Here is an 11,037-nt window from a genome sequence, read left to right on the forward strand (position 1 = left end):
CGAAACATTAAGCCAGGTGAGGTCGTGTAGTCGTCCCAGCCGCTCTGGAGATGGAGGTAGGAGGGTCATCATTTGAACCCAGGAATTTGAGGCCAGCCTGGGCAACATAGTGAGACCCCATCTCAAGTAATAATAAGTGATGATGAAACATGTTTCATTTTGTTTCTTAAAACCTGGAAGTGGCCTTTCCAGGTGACATGAATCCACTGAACCGTTCTGAGCCACTTCAGGTTCAGAGGCATTCCAGTGGGCACTCCTGGCGCTGTTCCTTCAATGTAGTCCCATGCCCAGGGCCCCTGAGGGCGAGCCTAGCGTGGCCCTTCGGAAGTCGTGTTATCCCAGCCTTCCGGTCTCTCTCTCTCAGATCTAGCCAGTTATCCTTTGCAAGTCCACTGAGTCCTGTTGATGGAGCTCAGCAGGCCCTGAGGAAAACCCCAGACCAGCAAGGTGGGACTTGCAGGACTGACTGTGAGTGACATTTTTGCCATCAAAGTTCTGGGACGAGAGAGGAGTCCCAAGGGGCAATGGGGCTCTCTGCCTTCCTTGGAGAGCTTCCCCCCACCCAAGGTAAAGCACCTACCTTGCACCCACCCCGAGGGTTAGGCCCTTTCTGGAATTGAGGTGAAGCCCCCGGTGACCCCGAGGGCCAATTTGGTGTTTACTGGTCCTATGATAGATACATGGTCTCAGCCTGGGCAACATGACGGTAATTGGATGGCTGGATTTTTATTAATGTTGTATTTCACTTTAACTAGATTTCCTTTGTTGAACCATTCTGGGACAAACCCGACTTGACTGTGATAAATAAAGCAAACAAAACCTTTAACATACCTTTGGATTCGATTTGCTGGTTTTGTTTAGGATTTTTGCTTTTATGATCATAAGTGAGATTGGTAAACATTTTCCTTTTCTTGTACTCTTCTTGTCTGGTTGGAAAATCAAGGTCATATTTGCTTCATAAAATGAGTTCTCTAGCTCTCCTTCCTCTCCCCTCCCCCCCCTTTTACTTCTTTGACAATGGAATGATATTTGCAGTGGGTTTGGGATTTTATAAGAACACACCCCCGGAGTCTGCCTCCTCAGCAGGAGATCTGGCACAGACGAGTAGACAGACACCTCTTTCCCTTGTTTATAGTCTGTGTTGGCTTATTTATGGCACTTTTGTTGTTTCTGAGAGTGTTCTGCTGGGAGCCAGCCATTTCCCTGAGGAAGTGAGGAGAGAGTAAAGGAAAGCTGGGCTGGGGGAGGGTGCCCAGCACCCACTGCAGCCCACCCCGGGGTGGGGGTTCCTGGGCGGACACTCAGCTTGGCCCTCTCTGCAGGCACCATGTTCCGCAAGAAAAAGAAGAAACGTCCCGAGATCTCAGCCCCTCAGAACTTCCAGCATCGCGTCCACACTTCCTTTGACCCCAAAGAGGGCAAGTTTGTGGGCCTCCCCCCTCAATGGCAGAACATCTTGGACACGCTGCGGCGCCCCAAGCCCGTGGTGGACCCTTCCCGCATCACTCGGGTACAGCTCCAGCCCATGAAGGTAAGGGGGTGGTGGCCCGGCGGGAATGCAGCCTCTCCCCTGGAGGCTGCTGACACCCCAGGGGCACCTGGAGGAGCCGCCTGGGTAGCAGTGTGGAGGAGCCAGTGGTCTCAATTCCCTGCCAATCAATCTCTCTCCCTGGGGATCCAGTCCCTCGCTGCATGATGGTAGGGATGTCAGATTTAGCACGTAAAGATACAATTACATTTTTTTCAGCTAACAGTTAATCATCTTGAGTGTAAGTATGTCTCCTGCATTATTTGGACTTGGGGAACTCAGTTGTGTGGGTCCAGATGGGCAGGTCTCAGGGCCTGGTAGAGGTCTGGAGGCCATGAAGCCAGGTGTGAAGGAGGCCCTGGCCCCGTTCCATGGCTCCGTGCATCTCTCTGAAGGCCACGGGTAGAGCTAGAGCGTGGCACCCCTCCGCCTCAGCTCCTCAGGGGCAAGCCTCCCTGCTCCCCAAGCTCAGCTGGCCACCCCGCGCAGCTGGCCTACTGGACCACGCTACGGTTTCTCAGTGTCTGCTCTGCTGCCGGCACCCTCATGGGCCTGACCCACAGGGGCCTGGCAAATGACCGGAGAACTGATGAGTGAGCAGTGACATGGCAAGCCAGGTCTGGAAGGGTCCCCCACCGAGGCCCTGGAGGCGGCTCTCCTACCCTGGTCCTGGGGCGTCCCTCACCCACCTTCTCTTCTTCCCCTGCAGACAGTGGTGCGGGGCAGCTCAGTGCCCACGGATGGCTACATCTCGGGGCTGCTCAATGACATCCAGAAGTTGTCAGTCACCAGCTCCAACACCCTGCGTGGCCGCAGCCCCACCAGCCGGCGGCGGGCACAGTCCCTGGGGCTTCTAGGGGATGAGCGCTGGGCGGACGACCCGGACATGTACCTCCAGAGCCCCCAGTCTGAGCGCACCGACCCCCAAAGCCTCTACCTCAGCTGCAATGGGGGCACACCAGCAGGTCACAGGCCCATGCCGTGGCCCGAGCCACAGAGCCCACGGGTCCTGCCCAACGGGCTGGCCACCAAGGCGCAGTCCCTGGGCCCCGCTGAGTTCCAGGGTGCCTCGCAGCGCTGCCTGCAGCTGGGTGCCTGCCTGCAGAGCTCCCCGCCGGCCGCTTCGCCCCCTACAGCCCCGGGCAGGCGCGGGGGGAAGGCTTCCAAGCACAGCTCCGATGAGGCCCGGCCGCAGTCCTGCCTGGTGGGCTCGGCTGCGGGCAGGCCAGGCGGGGAGGGCAGCCCCAGCCCTAAGGCCCAGGAGAGCAGCCTGAAGCGCGGGCTCTTCCGAAGCATGTTCCTGTCCACGCCTGCCACCGCACTCCCGAGCAGCAAGCAGGCTCCTCTGCTGCAGAGCAAGGTAGGTGATGCTGGGGCTGGCCTCCCGGCCGCTCTGAGGAAGACATCGGGAATGGGGTCAGGGACGCAGGGCCTCTCTGGCCTGCCCCACTTCCAGGATCAGGGTTTGGAGGACCTTGAGGAACCAACATGATCAATAAAGTAGACTGGCCTCAGCAGGGGCGTCCGCCCCGAACTGAGCCCATGTCCTCCAGAGGCTTAGCTACTGTGCGTTAGGCAGCAGGCTGGCAGGGCCAGCTAACAGGGGTGGGACCCCCTAGCTCACACCACTGACTCTGAGATTCTCATAGACAGTGCCAGGAAAACAGGCACTCCCCTCACAAAGCAGCACCTTAGGGTGTGTGTGTGTGGGGGGGGGGATGAAAACCGAGGGTTGAACCCAGGTGTATTCTACTTCTGAGATACACCCCAGCCCTGCTTTATTTGCTTAGTGTGTGTGTGTGTGTGTGTGTGTGTGTGTGTGTGTGTGTGTGTGTGAGAAACAGGGTCTCAGTAAGTTTCTGAGGGCCTCACTAAGGTCCTGAGGCTGGCCCCAAACCTGTGATGCTCCTGTCTCAGCCTCCCAAGTGCTGGGATTACAGGTGTGCACCTCTAAACCGCACCCAGCATGAAGCAGCATCTTTAACCACCATTCAAAGCAGTTTCTCCCGGCCCCGGAAGCCCAGCAAGCCCCCCAGGCAGAGCAGAGATGTGTGCTCCTGCCCAGGGAGGGCTGTGCTAGAGATTCGCCCTGGGGGAGCTGTGGTGGGCGTCTTAGGTTCAGAGACAGTGAGTCCCTAATCCAGGAGAGGCACCTTGGGTATTCCTGTCTGGAAAAATGTTCTCAACCCAGGCCTCTAAAAGGCAAGGCCGAGTCTTCCTCTGAGCTACCCTAGAAACACTCGTGACATTTGGGTTGAATAACCCTTCATCATGGAGGCTGGCCTGTGCTTTGCAGCAGCGTGCCTAGCCTGAACCCATCAGATGCTGGTAAAATTTCAAGTTGGGACAACTCAAAATGACCCCAGATACCATCAAATATTTTTTGAGCAGAAAAATCTCTGACACACACATACACACACATTCGCCTCAGCCCCCTTCGTCCTGGTTGAGAACCACCGCACTGAGCAGTGTCCCAACACAGAGAAGAAGGACCAGGGCCCACAACAACTCACCCCGCAGTCTGCCCTCCTTTCCCTGTCCTGTCCTGATTTAAGAATTTTCCTGGCTTTTGCTTGTGTTTCCATTAAGTACAAGTGCCCTCCTCTGGGACAGACAGCAAGGCCAATGAAAGGTCCATGGGACACAAGGGACTAGATCCTGCTGGGGTGACAACCCGCCAGCCCCACCCCAGCCCTCAAAGCACAAGCGCTGGGCTCCTGACTGCACCACCACCCCTGGCCCGAAGACCCAGCCAGCAGCTGCAGCAGGGTCTCCACAGGGCCCTTGACAGCAGGGAGAGGGAGGGAGCCCTCCACGTGGCTTGTCCTCTGCGCCAAGCCTGCGTACCCACAGAACAGAGCCCATGCAGAAGGAGGCCCGAGGCAAAGGAAACCTTTTTTTTTTTTTTTTTTTTTTGGCGGTACTGGGGTTCCTGGAAGCCGTTCTACCTCTGGGCTACACTCCCAGACCTACTTTATACTTTTTTATGTGGAAACAGGGTCTCTTAAGCCAGCATGGCTGGCTTCGAACCTGCACGATCCTCCTGTCTCCGCCTCCCAAGTGTGGGGATTACAAGTGCGCGCCACCACGCCCGGCTAAAGGAAACCATTGTATAGCCTTCATTAGGAGCTTCAGGATGAAGAGAGGGCAAGGAGTTCTCAGAGCACCCTCAAGAGGAGGTGTTCTATCTCCGAACTACACCCCAGCCCTATCTTTTATTCTTTATTTTGAAGCAGGGTCTCACTAAGTTGCAGAGGGCCCCACTAAGTAGCTGAGTCTGGCCATGAAACCATGCATCTCCTGTCTCAGCCTCCCAAGTACTGAGATTACAGGCGTGCTCCACTACGCCTGCCTATCCCAAGCCTCTTAAAGCATGATTCAGCGGGCCTCCTACCTCAAAACCCAGGTGTCTTGTTAAAATCGTCTCTACCCTGGCAACCTTCGGGATCAGGCTCTGAGGAGCAGAATCTGTGGTCTATCTTGCTCCCAGGTCACTGAGAATAGCTCCCTCACTTCCAGAAAGGATGACTTGCAGCCCAGGACTGCAGCCCTGGGTCCCGACACCCCGAGCTAGAGGTCCTGCTTGTCCTCTGTGCAGAGGAGGAAGCGTGGATGAGGGGCGCTGATGGCTCAGGCATGGAGAATCTCCTTACTGTTGGCTACGCTCACCAGGGATGGAGGTAGTCCAAGCAGTCCCTGGAGGCTTTCTGGCCCCTTGCCTGCCAAGGGTGAACCTGAGCCAGGCACAGCCTGCCAGAAGCTAGCGCTCCCTAGCGGGTAAGACAGGCAAGTGTGGGTGGCAGAAGTCTGTTTCTGCTCAGCTGACAGCACCTCCCCGCCCCCACATACATACTGTGCACCCTGCAGACCCTCTCCTCCCCTCCAGACTTGACAAGCCCTGAGCTTAGATTATCCCGGAGTCAGCTGAGCTCTCCACAAGGCCCGAAACCCACTGGTCATGGAGACAGCTGCCTGTGTGATGGTTTTGGAGAAGTTCCAGGTAGGCCTTTCTGCAGTCCCTGAAGCGTTGTCTCTCCACGAACCCTTTAAAAATATGTGATCCCAGGCTGGCACGGTGGCACATGCCTGCAATCTCAGTGTCTGGGAGGCTGAGACAGGGGAATTGCAGGTTCGAGGCCAGTCTCGACAATGTTGTGAGACTCTTAGCAATCTAGTTAGACCTTGTTTCCAAGCATAAAAGGACTGGGGATTGTAGCTTGGTGGTAGAGTGCCCCTGGGCTCAATCCCCAGTAGCACAGAAACAAAAAAACCCTACATGATTCCTGGGAAGAGGTCGCATCACCGACTCCTGGGGAAATTGAAGGTTGCTTTGCTTTCCTGCCAGGGGTGGCAGGAGGGCTTGGGCATAAAAGGCAAGGGATGTCACAGGCTTCCAGGTGCCAGCTCCACTTCCCTCCCTCCTTAACAGAGCTGTGAAGGGAGCCCCTGCCTTCTCTGCCTTTCTAAGGGGGCCTTAGGCAGGAGTTTGGTGCCTGGGGGGAAGCAGAGGGGCTGCTCTGGGGAGTCCTTACCAAGGCCTCCCACCCCTGGCCACAGGACATGGCTTTAGTTAGACCCCCCCTTCCAGCTTACCCAGCCCCCAGGGGACATCTAAGAACCCCCCCCCCCCCAGATGGTAACATACTCTGAGGTCCTCTGATGGGGGTCATAAGCTCTGATGTGCAGACTTCCTGCCTTGGACACCAGTAGGGCTGTCCGCCCCAGCTGTGACTGCCCTGGGGCCAGTCTCAGCTGCCCCACTGCTCCCAGCCCAGGACTTCTTCCACCCTGGAAGCCTCAGGAGGAGAGCGCCCCTGCCCCGATGCTTGGAGCAGCCCCGCAGTATGCAGGGACACTGACACTGCCTCCGTGGCCTCCCTGGGGCCTGGCTGTCAGCTACTCAGGAAGAAATAGTCAGCTCAAGGACACCCCAGGGACTTGGCTGTCTCTGTCTTCCCGGGAGTAGCAGAGTGGGTGTAAAGAACTGCTGTTTGGCCTGCTCACCTGGGAGCATGGGGTGGGGGGGTCCCCCAAACAGGACTGTGGTTGAGCTTCATTTAGAACTGTTTGCTCACAGCACCTCAGTTTGGGGTGAGGCCCTGCCTGACCCTGCCTGGGCCCCGAGGGGACCGTGGCCACCCCGTGCCTCTGGAATGCTTGTTCCAAACGCTCCCACAGCGGTGCCATCTTCCTGTTTCTCTCCCTGTCTTTGCAGCCCAACTCCGCTTTCAGGCCACCGCAGAAAGACTCCCCGCCCAGCCTGCTGGCCAAAGCCCAGTCCCTGCCCGCCGAACAGCCCACGGGGACCTTCAGTCCTCTGGCCACCTCGGACACCAGCAGCCCCCAGAAGTCCCTCTGCATAGCCCCGGCTTCCGGCCCGCTCCCGGGCCGGTCCTCGCCAGCGGGCTCCCCGCGCACCCGGCACGCCCAGATCAGCACCAGCAACCTGTACCTGCCCCAGGACCCCACGGGGGCCAAGGGCGCCCTGGCCGGCGAGGACGCCGGCGTCGTGACGCACGAGCAGTTCAAGGCTGCGCTCAGGATGGTGGTAGACCAGGGTGACCCCCGGCTACTGCTGGACAGCTACGTGAAGATTGGCGAGGGCTCCACAGGCATCGTCTGCCTGGCCCGGGAGAAGCACTCGGGCCGCCAGGTGGCTGTCAAGATGATGGACCTCAGGAGACAGCAGCGCCGGGAGCTGCTCTTCAATGAGGTGGGGACCGAGAGGCGGCTCGGAGGAAAGCGTGTGCACCGACAGGCTGGGCCCTGCCTGCCACCGCTCCGGGGCACAGAGCCGGCTCTCAGGCCCCTCTCTGCCCCCAGGTGGTGATCATGCGGGACTACCAGCACCTCAACGTGGTGGAGATGTACAAGAGCTACCTGGTGGGCGAGGAGCTGTGGGTGCTGATGGAGTTCCTGCAGGGCGGGGCCCTCACAGACATCATCTCCCAAGTCAGGTGGGCACCTGGGAGGCAGGGAGGTGTGCCTACGATGCCTTGGGGGTGGACAGCCTTTGGTCCAGAAGGCCTGGGGCGCCTATGAGAGACCTTTGCCTGTGTGGGGTAACTGAGACCCGGGGATCTTGGTAGCCCGGGGCTGCGGCCTGACCGCACTGCTGGACACATTGCCTGGGAGCTGTGGGCCCTGTGTCAGGGACTCCCTTCCGCCCAGCTCTGCTAAAGTTAAGCTTGTCTTCCCCTGGGCGGCCCTGCCTGTCTTGCCCAGGCTGAATGAGGAGCAGATTGCCACCGTGTGTGAGGCTGTGCTGCAGGCCCTGGCTTACCTGCACGCCCAAGGTGTTATCCATCGCGACATCAAGAGCGACTCCATCCTGCTGACCCTCGACGGCAGGGTAGGACCTCCCCATCCTGGCACAGCTGCCCCCTCCCTGCTCCTCCCTCGCGTCCCTCCACCTTCTGGTCCTCCACCTACTCCCCTGTGAACCCCAGGTGAAGCTCTCGGACTTCGGATTCTGTGCTCAGATCAGCAAAGATGTCCCCAAGAGAAAGTCTCTAGTGGGAACCCCTTATTGGATGGCTCCTGAAGTGATCTCCAGGTCTCTGTATGCCACCGAGGTAACCATTCCCTCCGCCACCACCCCTGCCCACCCTAAAGAGTCTTGGAAACGTCCTGCTGTTGTGCTCGTGCCCCCCCCCCACAGGGAGCCCCGATTCTCAGGTCCTTCAGTCAGTACTTGGCCCCCCTTTTTGATGGGGCTGCTTTCATCTGGACTGGGTTAGGTCCTACAACTGCTCCCTCCACAGTGGCCCAAGGGTACCATAGGGTGAGGGGGGCTTCCCTGTGCATGGTGGTCCCTCCAAGAGAGCGGCTGGCAGCTCTGACCCTGGTCACTCATTCAGTAAGTAACAAGCCACAGGGCAGCTGACCAGGGAGGACAGAGGTAGACAGCAAGGACAGCTGGGACCAGCTGCCCCCTCCCCTGCAGCACGCTGCTGCGGAGAGCCAGGCTCCAGCGGGGGTCAGGACATCTCCTCTTGCAGGTGGATATCTGGTCTCTGGGCATCATGGTAATCGAGATGGTGGATGGAGAGCCCCCCTACTTCAGTGACTCCCCAGTGCAAGCCATGAAGAGGCTCCGGGACAACCCCCCACCCCGGCTGAAAAACTCTCACAAGGTAGGTTGGCGCATCAACGTGTGACCCACAGACCCACGGGCAGAGGACCAGGCCGGGTCCCACCCAGGTGGAGGGTCTGGCGATTTTCCTCCCACACAAAAGCTGCACTTGGGTGAAGGGCCGCATTCACATACAAGCTCCTACGTTCATTCCAAGCTCTCAGCTGCATCTGAGCAGGCGCCTGACAGGAGCCCAGAGACATCTATGTGCACAAAAGCAAGGGCTCCAGGAATAGCTGCTTTCCCCTGAGAATCTAGAGAAGTCCAGCTGAGCACAAATCCCTCTCGTTCATTTAAGTGACCCATACCATGACACAGCGTTCCCATGTCTCACAGCAATGGCTCGTCCTCCATCACGGCACATCCTGACCACAGCTTGCCCCTTGGAACCAGAATGTATGTGTATTATATTTAAGCCTTTCCTGTCAGATCCACCCCTAAGCTGCAGGCCTTACTTGTGGTCGCTCCCTCCTGGCAAGTCTGCACAGGACTGCTGTATGGCACTGCCATCTGGTGGTCAGGGCTAGAATTGTCCAGAAATGTTGAAGCCCAGTTTCTAGACGGCAGAATAGTTTTGTGAGCCCAAGACAGCTGGCTGGGAGGGCTAACAGGAAACACCTTCAAGACAACTAGCCCTTGGAGCCTGTGCTGCTAGCCCCGAGAAAAGCAGGTGGAAGAGACCTCCAGTTATGTAATTCCCTACAGGTAGCCTCTGCCTCATCCCCAGATACTGGCCCAAACTAATCAAGATAAGCCCCCGCCTTAGACTCGAAGATCTAGAGCAACAGAGCAACCTCACTCTTTGGGGGTCTAACCTCGTTCATTTCTATTTTTCGAGCGCTTCCTCTTCTCTGACCTTTAAGCTTCATACGCAGACAGGGCAAGCACACTTTGTCATTGGCCCACTTTGCAGATAAGAAAACTAAGGCCTGGAGAAAATTGCAACTTTCCTGAGATCAGGGTTAGACTGAAGACTGGATCACTGATGCCAGGTCCCTGCCCCTTCCAGGAGAGCTGGGACCTGCTGCTCCCTCCCCCTCCGGCACGCTGAGGCTGAAAGCCTGAGAGCAGGCAGGCGGAGTGGGCTGTGTGTGGAACCCAGCTCCCAGAATCCCCGGCATGCTAACGCCATCGCTTGGCAGCCAGCTCCCGTTGCAGGTGAACTGCCTGATGCACCTCTTTTTTTTTTTTTTTTTTTTTTTACCTGCTTGCTAATGCCACTACCTCTAAGCCTAGCAAGAACCCAGAAGTAAGAAACCAGAGAATCTGAGATTTCAGTGACAGGCTAGGCAGTCAGGTCACCCCAAACTGGTTACAAACTACGGCATCCTCTCAATGTGTCCACAGGTCTCCCCGGTGCTGCGAGACTTCCTGGAGCGGATGCTGGTGCGGGACCCACAGGAGAGGGCCACGGCCCAGGAACTCCTGGACCACCCCTTCCTGCTGCAGACAGGGCTGCCCGAGTGCCTGGTGCCCCTGATCCAGCTGTACCGCAAGCAGACTTCTACCTGCTGAGCCCGTCCTCGGAGTGCGCCTGCCACCTGTGCCCACAGGCAGGGGATACCGGGCAGCCAGCCCGCCGGCAGGGCCCACCTGCCTCATTCTCTCAGTATTCTCTCCAAAGATTGAATGTGAAGTCCCACCCCTGTCCCCTCGCTCCTCTGCCCACTGGGCCAGGCCGGACCTGCCCCCTTGGTCTCCCCTCCCCAGAGCCCCCAGTTGCCTTTGGAAGGATGGAGACCCCTCTGCAGGATGAGCCTTTGTTATTTGCACAGGGATGTTTCTAAGAAACACAGAGACCGGTGCTGCTGGCCTCGTGGTCAACACAGCAAAAAAGGCTGCTGTGGATTTTTTAAAGATAGCTATACACTAGCACCCTGGGCTACCCAAGAGGGCCGCCTGCCCATCTGCACGTGGACGTGTGCTGTTCTCCGCTCCAGCTTCAAACCTTGGGGTCTCAGAGGGCCACAGGGAAGGTTTTCATTACCTGAATTCTTCTTCCTCCCTTGGCCTGACTTCCTGAAGGCACAGTCTCAAGTCTCTCCTGCACCTGCTCCCTGCCCTGCCCTGCCCCGCCGCCTCCCTGCAGCCTCAGGACTGCGAAGGGCCTGCTCCCAGGCCACGGAGTGCCAGAGGGCATCCTCTGAGTGAAAGAGAAAGGTGGGGTGGATGGTAAAAGTGGCCTCACTGCAGGATGGAGAGAACATTGTGTGTGTGTGTGTGTGTGTGTGTGTGTGTGTGTGTGTGTGTATGCGCGCACGTGTGTGTGTGTGTGTGTGTGTGTGTGTAGGAAGGTCACCCTAATGGCCCGTGTCCTTTCACCATCCTCTCACTAAGAGCAGCCAGCTTCAGGAAGGCTGCCCCTCCTCCCACA

The 11,037-nt window shown here is 57.8% G+C and overlaps 1 protein-coding gene across 2 annotated transcripts; it reads left to right on the forward strand.

Moving 5' to 3' along the window:
• Positions 1-1,327: 1,327 nt before the first annotated feature.
• On the forward strand, positions 1,328-10,178 carry LOC308271396 (serine/threonine-protein kinase PAK 6; the record flags this gene model as incomplete). Of its 2 annotated transcripts, XM_080707691.1 has the most annotated exons (8): positions 1,328-1,531; positions 2,238-2,888; positions 6,744-7,241; positions 7,352-7,485; positions 7,754-7,880; positions 7,978-8,103; positions 8,530-8,664; positions 10,011-10,178. In XM_080707691.1, 8 exons carry the CDS (start codon positions 1,328-1,330, stop codon positions 10,176-10,178), a joined length of 2,043 nt encoding a protein of 680 aa, XP_080563817.1. The 2 variants fall into 2 exon arrangements, with proteins under 2 accessions (XP_080563817.1, XP_080563818.1); XM_080707692.1 differs by lacking the exon at positions 8,530-8,664.
• Between the last annotated feature and the right edge of the window lie 859 nt (positions 10,179-11,037).

Source organism: Muscardinus avellanarius (genome assembly GCF_963383645.1).
Source record: "Muscardinus avellanarius genome assembly, chromosome: 12".
In the NCBI taxonomy this organism is placed as follows: Eukaryota; Metazoa; Chordata; class Mammalia; order Rodentia; family Gliridae; genus Muscardinus; species Muscardinus avellanarius.